Genomic DNA, 14,792 nt, shown 5'->3' with positions numbered 1-14,792 from the left:
TTCAATAGGATCCCATATGTGCTTTAAAATTTTAAAAAAAATGACAACTATCGTTGAGTTTGATTTTGAGAGGGGTGTTTTGGCTGTGAGAGTGAAAGAATTATAGCTTGGATAGTGGGATGTATGATGTGTAATAAGGGGGAGGGAGGAGAATCTCACATTTACAAAGGCATTAATTTGAAATCAACCCAAGCATCCATAAATAAGTATTACAGAGAGTGAATGAACGAGAAAATGCAACGGAAATAGAGGGAGAGAGAGAGAGAGAGAGAGAGAGAGTTATTACAGAGGGGAGTGGCAGCGCTGGGGAGAAGTAGGAGCGTCGCGAGGTGGCGCTGAACAGAGAGATGCCGTTGCGAGGTGGCGCTGGGAAGAGGAAGCCGACGCGGGTTCGTGGTGAGGAAGGAGGGTGGGTTTCGCGGGATTCAAATCTGGTTTTGGGTTTGCTCCGTTCAACGAGGTCGCGGGAAGTGGCGGCGTTGGGGAGGAGCGCTACTCGGTGGCGCTGTCGACAGAGACGGTGTCGCCGGGAGGCACTGGGTAGAGGAACCTGACGCGGGTTGCTGTCGAGGGAGAAGGTGTTCCGCGGGAATGAATTTGAATGGGAATGAAATTATTCAAATTGAATCGCACGTTTTGGTTAAAAAAAACAAAAAAAAAAAGGGAGGTGGAAAGACAGAAGCCACGTATTGAGTGCACTGAGTGCACCGCTACAGTGGATTCCATATAGAAGAACTCTTTTATTATTATTAAGAAATTGATTTATAGATAAACAATCTTACTTTTCAATAATATTAGTAGTGAATTCAATAAAATTAAATTTTAGTTATAGAATAATTAGAGTGCACAATTAATACATTATAATAGATTCAATAAATAAACAGTATTTATAGCCAGAGATTAATTCATTGGCTAAATCGGGCTGACTAAATATTATTTTGAGACTAAGAAGTGATTTGGGTTTAGAGGTGAGTTGAAATAGTTTGTGAATAGTAAAATAAAAGTTGAATTATTTATTATATTTTGTGTAGAAATTTGAAAAAATTATTTTAAAATTTGAAAAAATTGAATTGTTTATTATATTTTATGTAAAAATTTAAAAAAATTATAATAATAAAATAAAATGAATCGAGATGAATTAAAATGAATTATGAATACAAACTAGGCCTAAAAAATTCCTTCCAGCTATCTCTACTCTCACGCTGCTTCTCTCTCTCTCTCTCACACACACACACAAACAACGCACATACATAGACATTTGTTAGAGAATGTTGCATTTTTTTAAACTCGGTCTGACTATATTTTAACAATACACAATATATTTACAACTAGAAAAAGATAAGAGGTTCGGGAAAGCTGGGTGATGTAGCATTTAGATATGTATTTGTATGTAGTTATTGACTATGCAATTGTGTGAATTTTGTGTACTGACTTTGTTTTTTTCATTTTTATTTTAAGGCAAAAGTAGTTCTGAATTATGAACATTAAAAAATTAATATATAATTATAATTTTTTAATAACGAATAAATATTTAAATTAAAATTAGAATTAAAATAAATAAAAATTTTAAAATTAATATTTTAATAAAATAGTGATAGATTTGTTGAGTTTATTATTTAGTGTCGTTGAAAAGTTACTATTTAAATTTGTAAAAATAAATTTCCTATCAAATTTTGACTAAAATTTATTGACGTGCTCATATTATAGGATAAACTTTGAATCTAAATAAAAAAAAATATTATTAATTAAAATGAATAAACGTGCACATTTTAAAATTATATTTAAAATCACTCTTATTGTTCTTATTAATTTATTATTATTAAGCACAACAAATATAAATTTATAAACTAGATTATTAAAAATATGCATTTCTGGAGGAATACGTGGCGAATTTATAGATCTAGATCAGATTTGAAAGAAAAAGATGTGAAAAGATTTCTGGCTAGAGTTGCAATGACAAGTGGCAATAAAAATAAAAATAATAATAATAATCTACCCATAAGCCGGTTTACCACACTCTATTTGGCAAGCTGGTTTAAGTACTAACAAGTGAACCGATTATGTCCTAATCCCTTCATCTCCCCTGCGAAACCCTCCCCTTCATCTCCCCCTCAGCGCCTTACATGTAGAAAATTTGATGGAAAAAACAAAATAAAAATCAAACCAATCCAAAACTAAGACCGAGAAGAGAGGAGTTTGAGGGAAGAGAGGACTGGTAATAGAGAGCTTGATGAGAGAGAGAGAGGGGTTGATGAGAGGGGTGGGTTTTGTGAAAGAGTTTGAGAGGAGAGAGAGATTGAAATCAGACAGAGATGGGTCTGATATAAATTAAAAAAAAAAAATTACATTAGGTGTGAAGTATAAAATGAATAATAACTTATGTATAGTATATATCATAAATAAAAAAAATAGCCTGCGAAATAAGGTGAAGTGAGACGAGACGAGGCAAGGTAAATTGACAATTCAATGATCCAATTAATATCACATATATAATGAGTCAATGTCACGATATATTATTAATTAAGATGAAAAAGGAGGATCAGTAATTACCAGTTAAGTTCTGTATGTATTCTACTTTCTGAATTGTTCAATTAATTACAATCAATGGTTGCATTGACACTGACACTGACACTGACATTGACGACGGAAGCTTCTTGCAAAAAAGTTGAAGGTTAATCAACAAAAATTACTGAAGATTATCGGATATAGAAATTTAGAATTTTGTTCAATGCTTTGCACAATAATCATAAAACTATGCAGCTATGCTTTTATGTTTTATTATTATTATTATTTTGGTCGGAGCTCTCTGTTGATGCCGTTAATTCGGTTTCAAAGCCACAAGCAGAGCCATACACTCAGACCCCTTCCCATTCACTCACACTGCTTTGCTTTATCCCATCTTATGGGATAATCAACTTAGATAGTACATTCGATTTCTAGTTTTTCACGCTTTCTTAGACCTCAACGGATTCAGAGCCAGGCCACGAACTTACACTTGACTCTACCTCTCCATACTTGTGAACATTAGCAGCTCCAAATTTCTTACCGTCTCCGGTTCGAGCTGTGAAACCAGTAGCCATGGAATCTATGAAAGCTTCCTCTCTTACTTCACTTAGCATTCGAACTGCATTCGATAGAACCCAATTCAGAAAACCCATGTTCCTGAATTTTCATTTCGGCCCAATAACCCGTTCATCGTTCCCTTTAGTTGGGACAAACCAACCTAAATTCAAGGTTTTTACCACCATATCATCCACGGATTCAACAGAAACCAAAAACCCACCTGACTCAGAGCTTGAAACACGCAGTAAAGATGAGAAATTTGATTGGTATGCACAGTGGTATCCAGTTATGCCGGTCTGTGATCTGGACAAGAGGGTGCCACATGCGAAAAAAGTGATGGGTCTTGATGTGGTTGTGTGGTGGGATAGGAATGAGTGTGCTTGGAAAGTGTTTGAGGATAGCTGCCCTCATAGGTTAGCCCCACTATCTGAAGGACGGATTGATCAGGGGGGCAGGTTGCAGTGTGTGTACCATGGTTGGTGTTTTAATGGCTCTGGTGACTGCAAGTTCATCCCCCAAGCACCTCCTGATGGCCCTCCGGTAATATTCTTCAAGCGTGGGGACCTTGGGATCAACATTATGTAAATCCTTTTGGATGTTTTCTTATTCTTTGAATATATTGGGATGTTGTATCTAATATTGGTCTGTGACACGATTCCAAATTTAGATACTTTACCCATTCCTTTTCATTGACTACACATCATAATCAGTTGGAATAAAGATATGAAATCAGATCTAGTATGTCAGCATAATCGAATTAGTTGCATCTACAAGTATGCCTTCTCTTTTCCTTGATCCCAAGCCTCAAGCCATAGCACAAACAAGCCTAATCGCTGAAAGCTGAACACCACTTACACTTACACATACAGGCCTAATGCGAATACAAGTCTAGTTATTTATAACAAAGATAAAATGTGAACATCCATGTGCTCTTGTTTCATCATCTTGTATACTGTCATCCATCTTTTGAATGTTTAAGACTTGCGAGGTTTACGATTTTATATAAAGATAAATTCTAGAAATTTACAGCGACAATCTTTCTACTCCATACTAGGATCCCCCCTGGTTTTAACCTCTTATATCACAGTTTTGTTTGATATTATTATATTTTCCCATATAGATATAAGGAACAGGCTATGCCAATCGTGTATCCAGGAGTCCTTACAATAGCATATGGAACTTGGTTTTAGAATTTTGCATAATTGAAGCTAAAGGATATTAATACTTGGTCTCACCATTGTTGCAAAAAATCAAAATACAATTAATTGGCTTGTTTCAAAAGACTAGAATAAAATGGTTAGGATTCATGTTACTGTTTTTTCCTTCTGCTAACAAGGTGTCTATGGAGTATAATGTAGACCTTTTTTTTTTCAGTCTAATGTTAAATCTTCTTACTGGTGTTGCAAAGTTTTGAGAACCATATAGTATATCAGTGACTCTAGAATGGGATTGAGGAGGGCCACGAAGCTCACTTATGAGCACCAGCAAGATTGTTTTCCAATTAAAAGAAGTTGACAAGTCATTATTATGCTACACATTCTTATTGTTTACTTAAAAGCACTCGAAAATTGAGAATCAACCACATGAACGAGGACCAATGTGTCCCTAATGATACTATTCTCCTCAGGTGCTGTGGCCATTCCTTCTGTTTATCGTACCTCTTTCAGTACTCTTCATTCCACTCGACTTATGATGTTGAAATCTCTAGGTCTTCCCTTCAAAGGTAAAATTTGAAAGAAAGAAAATATGAAGAAATTGACTTGGCAATTCCTTTTGTTGTTTAGGCATTGGAATCTAAAATTTTAATTAATTGTTCAGGCATTGGAGTCTAAAATTTTTTGGATTGTTGTAGCATGTTGTAGATGTCTACATATGATAACCTTGCATACGACTAATGGAAAGATGGGATAAAATTGTGTCAGTCTTGTATCATTTAGTTTAAATTAAATATGACAATGTCGAAACTGAACTTTTCTCAAGCAGTGCACACACTACAATTCCAAGTATTTGTATTTATTAGGAAACATTTATGGTGATTAACCTTTTCAAATTATTATGCAGGTGCACACATTCAAGAGAGCATGTGTAGGGGTTTATCCAAGTACTGTGCAGAATGACATTGTTTGGTTTTGGCCAAACACCGATCCTCAATACAAAGATATTATTATGGACAGAAAACCACCCTATATATCAGAAATAGATGATCCTTCTTACACTAAATTGATGGGAAATAGGGATATTCCTTTTGGGTATAGTCTTTCAGTCTCTTCTGAATTAAACCTGTTTTCTATTATAAAATAGAGACTTCATTGTTGCTACTTCTGTACCATATCTGGCCTATTTTCTGTTATATGTTATAGAACTTCTTGGCACACAAGATTTTTACATATTTACTGTTAGTTGTTTCTGTTTTTATTTTGGCCAATAGTGTCGAAAGAAATTATAATTTTCTTACTTGATCTAAAAAAATTCCCTGCCTTTTTATTTTGAATTATTATCTGGAGTTTCTTCAAATGAATTTCTCACTAGAAGCTGTGCATGTATTCATTGGGGATTGGTGTTTCAGTCATGCTTTTAAATATTTTCTCTTTAGAAAATCTGACTGCGAGCATTAATTTTTCATTCAGTTATGAGGTATTAATGGAAAATCTTATGGACCCTGCTCATGTTCCATATGCGCATTATGGAATAATGCGATCTCAACAACCCAAAAACAGATAAGTATTTTCAGATAATCCTTATTTCAATTCAATTTGTTCTGGTCTCTTAATTTATAACTGAGATCAAGTTGCCTTCACAGTGAAGGCTGATAGAGAGGGGGGCAGACCTCTCGAATTGATTATTGAAAGGTTAGACATCAATGGGTTTGGGGCAGATCAAGAGGAGAGGAGCAGAAGCAAGTTTTTTCCCCCCTGTGTGTTTTATGCTTATACTGACTCTATGGTGGATCAAGCTAATGGATCTGCATCATCCGCTGGAACCAAAAAGGTAGTAAATCACAACGAACAATCTTGCATATAATGCTGATCAACAAAAGTTGGGATCTATCTAGTCTAATCCTTAATATCTTTTTTTCTTTTCTTTTTTTCTTTTTTTTGTGTGTGTTCTTAGCGTACTCTTACTTAAGTAGTTTTTGGTTGATGCAGAAAACTTCAGTGCAGCGGAAATTTTCTTTAGTATTTATCTGTGTTCCAGTTAGTCCAGGTAATAGCAGACTGATATGGACCTTCCCAAGAAACTTTGGCCTTTGGATCGATAAGGTTGTGCCACGATGGATGTTTCATGTGGGACAAAACCTGATTTTAGATTCAGATTTATATCTTCTTCACGTTGAGGTGACTCCAATCTCTTTTGTTATTACAAAGTTATTTTCAATATAGATATTTGGCATATTCATTTAAAATTTACTTTTGCTTTTGGGGAGTTACTATCAAAATTACTGTAAGATCACCAGATCAACCATATTGACAGATTCCAAAGTTCTGCTACTAAAAAAGAAAACATGTGGAGTTTTACTTTCCATGTCTTATGAGAGTGGAAAAGAAAGTAAACATTCAGGGGAAAAATATGCCCTTCTTCTTTTCTGTTATGTTGGCAAGATTTGCGTTAGTCCACCACTACCCTATCCTTTACAACTGGATCAAAAGGGTCACCTATTTTTTTCCCCTTAAGAAAGTTACATCCTGGCCTTTTCTCACAACAACCTAGCTCGATGGTTATTTGCAGTGGGCTCAACATATTAGAATAAAATGTTTTTCAATGATTGTGCTTTAACATATCATGTTCTTTTTTTTCAATTTATTCCAGAGATGCAATGATTGCCTTGTGGCAATTATGGACTCCATATGGGCTTAAGCACCACTTAATTACCTAACACAACTAACCCCTAAGAATTTCCTGGAAATAGGTTTAAATGCTTGAAGCTTCCCCTTTCTTCCACCTGTACTACAGTGGATTGACTGCTGAAATCATTTTTTTTTTTTTTTAAATAGAGTGACTGCAGAATCATATCTTCATCTTGACGGGTGATTCCTTGGGTATATGAGATGAGACCTAGAATTCTGATTTCTCTAAGATGATGATCCAAATTTGAAGGTCCCCCATGCTCAGAATACTTGTGTACAAGTGAACATGAATTGCTTCCTTCCAGATAGAGTGAAGGTTACTAGGACCTAGTCGTTTGGCCAGAGAGTGTGAGTAACATGAGAGAGAGAGAGAGAGAGAGAGCTGCTGCATACCATCATAGCTCCTTCTAGCTAATTTGTTCTCTCTTCTTAATCCAATAGTCGAAAACCTCCCAATTCCATCCTCTATGCTGTCATGATGGATTGTTTTCATGATGCATCACTACTTTTTTCTGCTTGTCCATTTCAATTGCCCTATGTTTTCATGATGGATTGTGGGCTTTCTTCCCTTTGTTTCCTGAGAAAACAACAACAAATCTTGTGTCTTTCTGATGTCCACATTTGATTATTCACTTGTTAAAACATATAGCTTCTTTGATCTTTCTAATTTAGCTGCTGGTCTCTTGTTTCTATTTGAACAGAAATATTTAGTAGGGGTAACGTGTAGCCATGAAAATCTCTTCCCATTTCAATCTGCTTTAACAGATTATCTTGTGCTGCATAACAACAGTTCTTTATGGTCATTTTCAGGACTCCGCATAGAGACTTCACTTCTGACCTTCTCAACCCGTAAATGTCTAGTCAGTCTTATGAAAGCTTTTAGATGATGGGTTTGAAATCGATCACTACACTTTTCCACTACAGAATTACAATATTCCCTCTGTGATGGGTTCACTAAAGCACAAGTCTTTAGTCAAGTCTCCAGACTGGAGACCGAATTTAGCCATGACTGATGTTCTTTATATGCATGATCATCAATCACAATTCTATAGGCTCAGTAACATTTTATAATATTTGAATCTTGGCATCTGACTCTGGAGCTCTTTCTATAGGAGCGGAAGATAATAGATGCTGGTCCTACCAATTGGCAGAAAGCTTGTTTTGTGCCAACAAAGTCAGATGCCCTTGTGGTTGGATTTAGAAAATGGTTAAACAAGTATGCTGGAGGTCAAGTTGATTGGAGAGGCAAGTACAGTGGGGCTCTTCCCCCAACTCCTCCTAGAGAACAGCTGATGGATAGGTAATTCATACAACTACTGATGTGTATTCCTGATCCAATTTGATGAAGTTATTTGACATTGGGATTGATTACTTTTTCTCTTAAATTTTGAAGTATTTTACAAAAGTTCCATGGATCTTTTCACAAGAAGCTAAACCTGCTTCTTGTTGCAACCTTGAATGTTGAAACTGGAGGACACTGGAAGTTATGGTTGTAATTTGGTAACTTTAGAAGATTTAGAAAGTGCTCACTCTGAATTGATACATGTGCATTCATTCTTACATATGATGGTCCTTGAAACCAGTCTGCATTATGAGAAATAGGTCACAGAAACTATTTTTACAATCTTTTTCAGGTACTGGTCTCATGTGGTGAACTGCCGCAGTTGCAGTGTTGCATACAAGGGTCTCAATGTTCTTGAAGTTGTCCTTCAAGTTGCCTCTGTTGCTTCAATTGGGATAGTTGCTGCTATTAAGCAGGGTGCGATGTCGGCAGCTGCAAGAACAACCATCGTTTTGTTGGCAGTACTATGCTATGCATCCTCGAGATGGTTGGCTCACTTCATCTACAAGAATTTTCATTACCATGACTACAGTCATGCTCTTCGTTGAGATTAGTCTCGCTTACTTTTCGGGCTCAAAGTCTAATCTTTGGCAGTGTAAAATATAGCATCTGCCGTGTACAATAAAGGTGATGAAACTTGAAAACTATGTGTAAAATTTAAACTTGCATAAACTTGGGATTGTGTTGGAGGTTGGCCATTTCATCCGGATCTCTATTCAATTTTTGTTGATCATTATTCAAACAACAACTTCAATAGCATGAATGGACAGTAGTGAATTGTAGGAAAGGGCCATTTTGTAAGAATTGAGTGTAAGTAGTGAGTGGAAATGAATGAACTACCCTTTGTAGCAATAAAGGACAAGCCATTTTGCTGCCTTAACTACTTTCCGTTATTTTCAATGCCTGTCAATTTTTTTAAATTTCCTACCCAGAAATCAAAAGGTTTTTTTTTTTTTCATTACCAATCTATTTTCTGTAGCTGTAAACTAGTTGTATCTATATATTTTTGTTAAGTAAAAGCATGAAAGTTGCTGCAGTTCTTGGCATGAGCAAGCATTTGAATCTCTATATGTTCTTTTTCAAGTTAAAAGTATCTACTTGGAAAGCCTAATAATATCAATTATAGCATGCACCTGAAAATGACAAACGTGAGTGCCAAAACGTTGTCGTTTGTTACCTAGTCACCATCTATGTAGACTAGACGTTCTTACATTCATCCAGCAGTCCAAGAAACAAGAATTTCTTGTTTTTGTTGGCCGCAAGATCAGAATGCCACTATAAACAAATTTCTCCATCGTAAACTTATGTAGACATGTCAATGCATGCAGAAATATTCTCAGTTTTCCACACCGCCTTACCGCCTCAGACGAGACGGGTGAAAGCGCTGCTCCACCATGATTCTAAGCTACAAACAGAGTATTTGATTTGTACGAGAAAAGAACAATTATACAAAGCCCGTTAGTTGTGAAAGTCGGGAAGGTGGAGTTTCGGGTCGACATGGAAGTGCACAGGACTTCATTTAAACAAGCACCACCCGATATTGAATGAATACGTGACCTTGGCTCGGATTCTAATAGCCGCATTATTCTTATATAATACTGCAAGGCCAGCATTTCATTTGGTCTTGTGGGGCGGGCCTGCAAGTTAGAGCTCTCTTCAGTTCAGAGTTTGAAACCTTGAGGGCAGGGGATCCATGGAGCTCATATTAATCCTACTCAATCAACACCACGTATACTACAAATTGTTGAGAAGTGAAACCAAATAGATTGGTGCTAAGGACACTCGGAAACACCATAGTATCGGAATTGAAATCCCAAAGGAAATTTATCTATATTCAGTGCTGAGAATGCTCAGAAACACCATAGTGTTTGATGACTTCAGAAATAAACACTGCTAGGGAAAAATGTTATCTTCTTTTGTATTAAAAGGGCATCAACCCCACAAAATTGTACAATATTTTGCTTCTATACAAGATGAAGGAACAATGTATACGTGATTTTGAATGAAAACAGTGAGAAAGAATTCCTATATCATCTATTATATATTCACAGAAAAGAATAGATCAAACAGATTTCCTGATCCTACTCATCGCATTTAGCAATTGCAGTTACTTATTTCCTCTAATCAATGGGGAGGAGGATTGTGTTCACGAACGGTGATCGGTTTTTAGAGTGGTTGGAGCATTTTCCCTACCAGAACTTCTTGGCGTCAATACCCTAGAGCTCAGCCCTCTAACGAGTCGAAACAAACATGACCTAGAAAGGGCATCACTTTTTGGAGATAAGTTTACTAGCTCCAAAGCTTGGAACTGGAGCTTTGAGGGATAGTCCCTTACACAGCCAATGCGGGGTCCAGCTCCCGTTGTCCATTTGCAGGACAATTGCTTCCCTAATTGATATGAGTTCATTCCTTTATGTGAATTAATCCTTTTGAGAATTGATTCTTCAGGAATGATTTCTACTTCGATCTCTTCAGGCTGATCATCACCCAAGTTCTGCTTTGAAGCCAAGTAATCTTGTCCTGAAGATAATGTTTCTTCTGCTGTTTCATGACCACTCCCAGGAGATTCTGCAGGTAAACTGTTCAGACATGGTCCAAAATCTTGCTTTTCACTGTCCAACCTCTCATACAATGCATTCCTTTTCGGTATTTCGAGGTTACCAAATTTTCTTCTAAAGCTAGATAACCGGCTTGATATGGGCAGTTCCAATGCAGTGGTCGTCTCTTCTTCTGTTGAATCAGTTTTCTCTTGAGTCAAATCTTCAGCACAGGTCTCTTCATAATCGAAGCCACTCAACTTTTTAGTAAAGTCTTCTTCAGATGAACTTCTAAGATGACCACTGCTTCTTTGCTTGCTATATAATTCAAGTTCCTCATCGACAGGACTCATCTGTGTATAACAGAAAATAAAATCCTCAGTATATTGGCTTTTAATGCTTATCTATGAGGGGGAAAAAAGATCATAACTTTCAAAGAATACAAAGCCCTTTTGTTTTACCTTTACATCTGTGAGATCCACTTTGTTATCTTCGAGGAAGGAGACAAAGTCCTTAAAATTTTCTTCTGTCGGCTGATAATGACCACTGTGAGGCCAAACCGCCTGACGAGAGAAACCATTATTAAGAGACTGGTGATAATGGGAACTATGTTAAAAGGAAGTACAAATGTATTAGCTTTAATTCTTTTATTACCGGAGTTTCTTCTACTTTACCACAAGAATTAGTTAGCTCTGATCCAATAGCTATACCTTTAGGATTCCATTTTCAACAACTAATCTCCCAGCAGCAGATGTAGCTCCTCCGGCCAAGAAGCTAGAATGCTGGAAAGCACCTTTCTTCTTCTTACCAACATACATGCACATAGATGTGCTTAGAACAAAAATCCACTTAGCATCTTTGTCTTCTCCGACCGTGTCAAGGACCTTCCCACATTGCTTATAGAAGAACTTTCCATCCTCCACAATAACTTCATATGCCAACCTTTCCATCTATAAAAACAATGAAAAGAAAAATGGATCTCACTAAGTAGGGCAAAAAAAAAAACAAAAAAAAGATATAAAGTAAAGAAATAAAGGCCTACCGGACCCAAATACTTGATACACTGCTGTTGAAGTTTTGATCGAGGGCATTTTTCAACAAGATTTATTTCCTTCCCTTCTCCTATATCCAGCCTACATTTCCATAATCAGTATATTTACATTCAAATCCAAGCTCTTGACATCGGAAATCAAAATTCTAGTAGTGAAGCAAAAACATTTTGTTTAAAGAATATTACCAGTAGAAGAAGGGTTCTTTACTCTGAGAATGAAGCCATTTATCATAATAAAAGTGTAAATTATGTCCGTATCGATGCCGTGGATCAATCTGTTTTAGATAAATAAACATCAAAATCAGTAAAGACTGATGAATAAAAACTGAAAAATATAAATCTTAAACTAAAACATTTTTCTAGCGCAATTGACTTACAGCCTCAAGCCAGTGTTGTAAAGCGAGTTTTTGAGCTTTATCATTCTTTGATAAACCTTTTCCAACCTGCAGTAAAAAAGAGATGCTTGAACTTGGAAATAAATTACAGAACATAAAAACATAGCATATAGCATGTAGCAAACAGTTTGGAATTTACCTTCGCAGCTCTGGTTCTTGCTCTCGACCATCGTGAAATGGCAGATTCATGTTTTTCAATATCGAAGAATGATATAGAACTTCTCTTGAGTTCGGCAAAATCTAAGAGCTTCCACCTATAATCAATACATAATTTAATTAGTAAAAAATAGAAAGACATCAGAATTTTGTAGAAAATGACAGTATTGGTGCATGCAAACCAGATGTCTACCAGCTCTGCTCCACTAGAACTGCACAATCTGCTAGCTTCCTTCGGGTTCGGAAGCTTTTGTACACTTTCTGCAACTTCACTGCAGCCACATTCTCAGGGTTGGTGGGATCCAAAATTGGTAATGGTTGGACCATCCCCACCTGACCATCTAATTTTGGGGATTGATCATCCATTACTTTGTTTTGTTTGCTGTTTGATTCCATGCGTTCTTTGTCCAGTGGAGCCTTGACTGAGGCCATATTTTCCAATTTTATACTTTTGTCTCTAACCGATGCTTCTATTGCTATATTTCCAGAACTCAAGGTTTTGAATATTGTGGGTTCAGAATCTCCACTGTTGAAAGTGACAGATCGCACAGGAGTTTTGACTTCGTCATCCCAAAAACTGATGGACTTGACGATTATAGATTCTAAGCCATTTTGCACATCACTGTATTCAGCAAATGGGCAGGAAAAAGAAATCCCCATTTGATGAGGAAAGGTGTCTTCGGAACAATAAAACCAGATTCCTGTCAATACAAAACAAACAAAATGAATTGAAGTTAATCGAAGTGAAACATATTAGACTATTTATCATATACGGCAAACATCTCAAAGAATGGATTAGAGCAAGTTGCTGTCAATACGAGCTTAAATTCACAAAATCTATGGAAATAACAATAGATAATCGATAACGTTGAAAATCAAATGGGTTTGAAAGTAATTGACTGAAAAGGCAAAAAGCCAAAAAACACCCACTCTCTCCTAATAGCATTGTCTATAAGGTAGAACCTTCAATGTTTGATATAACTAGGGGAGCAATGGCTTGCTACCGAACATATTAGTTGTCGATAAGCCAATTAGAAAAGTCCATGGTATCTGCAAAAACAACTATCCGAAAAATGCTTCTCATTTTTATTTTTTTTTCCTATTGAAAGACAAACACGTATCTTTGAAACCGAAAACCAATACAGAAAACAGAAAATACCCATTTCATACAAATAGGATAAAAGCTTATTCTAAATGAGCTTAACTAATATTCCAAGACCCATCAGCTGAAAAACCATTTCTGGGGAGAGGAATCTACGAAAGAAAGCATCAACATATATCATCCTGTTAAAATCCAATTCAAAACACCCAGAACATGCATTTCATCAAAATGGCATAACAGCAAGGCTAATGCAGAGATACAAATGTATATACCATTCTGCAGTGGGTTCTGTATGATCTTGCAAACAGACACAACAAGAAAAGGATACAAAACAGTACAATATATATATATATATATAATATGGAAGAAAAGAGCTTTAAAACCAAACGATGATTAAAGGCTGTACCTTAAATTTAGGATTACTGAGAGATACCTTAAATTTAGGATTACTGAGAGAACCAACAAATGTGTGTTGTATATTAATGGAAAAGAACTCCGAATTTGATGGAAAGGTGAGAATTTTATTTTGTTTTTTATTGCTTTTGGTAAGGGTTGGCTTTGGATAATATTGCAAAGAAAGTTGCTCCTCTTTTTCCCTCCTCCTCTCTGTCTCTCCCCGTCTATACAAAACTTGCAGTTTCAAGGCTAAACGGTGATTGTATTATATATAGCGCAGGGGGCGGGGTAGGATTTTTTTGTTGTGTTTTTGTAGTGAAAACTGAAGAGAGAGAGGTTGTTACTTTCCAACCACGTGGGGAGGACTAAGGGCAGATTTGGGGGGGTGAGATAAGAATTTTGTGTTTTGTTTTGAAGTTTAAAATATTATGTTATAATATTATTATTGTTTTGAAATTTAAAAAATATGTATTGAAATTTGAAAAAGTTGAATTGTTTATTATATTTTATATAGAGATTTGAAAAGTGTGTAATGATGAGATGAGATGAGATGAAAATTTTATATTTTATTTTAGTTACCAAACCTGTCCTAATTTAAAGGGCGTAGCTATTTCCCTTTTTTTTGGAAAATGATAAAGTTATTATTAAATAATAATTTGTATACAATTATATAATAAAAAGTATTATTATATTTAAAAATTGATTATAAATAGAATGTTAACCTATCACTACCCTTCAAAAAATACTGTTGTATTTATATTTTTATCTATTAAAAATTTGTTGCGATTTGCTAAGTTGAAATCTAATATTTGTTTTCTTTGTCATTGATTCCACTAGATTTAAGTTTGGGGCATTAAGGGCTAGTATGGAGATACAGAAATTATCTCATATCATTTCATTTCATT

The 14,792-nt window shown here is 35.7% G+C and overlaps 2 protein-coding genes across 2 annotated transcripts; one reads left to right on the top strand and one right to left on the bottom strand.

Moving 5' to 3' along the window:
- Positions 1-2,780: 2,780 nt before the first annotated feature.
- Positions 2,781-8,953, top strand: LOC109009814 (protochlorophyllide-dependent translocon component 52, chloroplastic). The gene is made up of 7 exons (XM_018990437.2): positions 2,781-3,603; positions 5,125-5,312; positions 5,691-5,780; positions 5,862-6,051; positions 6,210-6,398; positions 8,021-8,208; positions 8,543-8,953. Exons 1-7 carry the CDS (start codon positions 3,079-3,081, stop codon positions 8,796-8,798), a joined length of 1,626 nt encoding a protein of 541 aa, XP_018845982.1. The 5' UTR covers positions 2,781-3,078; the 3' UTR covers positions 8,799-8,953.
- A 164-nt stretch (positions 8,954-9,117) lies between these two features.
- LOC109009813 (IQ domain-containing protein IQM2-like) lies at positions 9,118-13,811 on the bottom strand. The gene is made up of 9 exons (XM_018990436.2): positions 13,764-13,811; positions 12,583-13,090; positions 12,373-12,487; positions 12,216-12,281; positions 12,025-12,113; positions 11,830-11,920; positions 11,498-11,737; positions 11,249-11,350; positions 9,118-11,140 (listed from the first exon to the last, which is right to left on the bottom strand). The coding sequence occupies exons 2-9, from the start codon at positions 13,047-13,049 to the stop codon at positions 10,397-10,399; spliced, it is 1,914 nt and encodes a 637-aa protein (XP_018845981.1). The 5' UTR covers positions 13,050-13,090; positions 13,764-13,811; the 3' UTR covers positions 9,118-10,396.
- Positions 13,812-14,792: the final 981 nt, after the last annotated feature.

The sequence above is a fragment of the Juglans regia genome, chromosome 5 (genome assembly GCF_001411555.2).
Source record: "Juglans regia cultivar Chandler chromosome 5, Walnut 2.0, whole genome shotgun sequence".
Taxonomy (NCBI): Eukaryota; Viridiplantae; Streptophyta; class Magnoliopsida; order Fagales; family Juglandaceae; genus Juglans; species Juglans regia.
This window is presented reverse-complemented; position numbering and strand designations above follow the sequence as displayed.

Coding starts and splice junctions, on each gene's coding strand:
- LOC109009814 (XM_018990437.2), top strand. CDS start 3,079: ATGGAATCTATGAAAGCTTCCTCTCTTACTTCACTTAGCATTCGAACT. Junction 5,313..5,690: donor AATAGGGATATTCCTTTTGG/GTATAGTCTTTC, acceptor TTTTTCATTCAG/TTATGAGGTATTAATGGAAA. Junction 5,781..5,861: donor TCTCAACAACCCAAAAACAG/ATAAGTATTTTC, acceptor AGTTGCCTTCAC/AGTGAAGGCTGATAGAGAGG.
- LOC109009813 (XM_018990436.2), bottom strand. CDS start 13,049: ATGGGGATTTCTTTTTCCTGCCCATTTGCTGAATACAGTGATGTGCAA. Junction 12,488..12,582: donor GTTCTAGTGGAGCAGAGCTG/GTAGACATCTGG, acceptor TATTGATTATAG/GTGGAAGCTCTTAGATTTTG. Junction 12,114..12,215: donor TACAACACTGGCTTGAGGCT/GTAAGTCAATTG, acceptor TATCTAAAACAG/ATTGATCCACGGCATCGATA.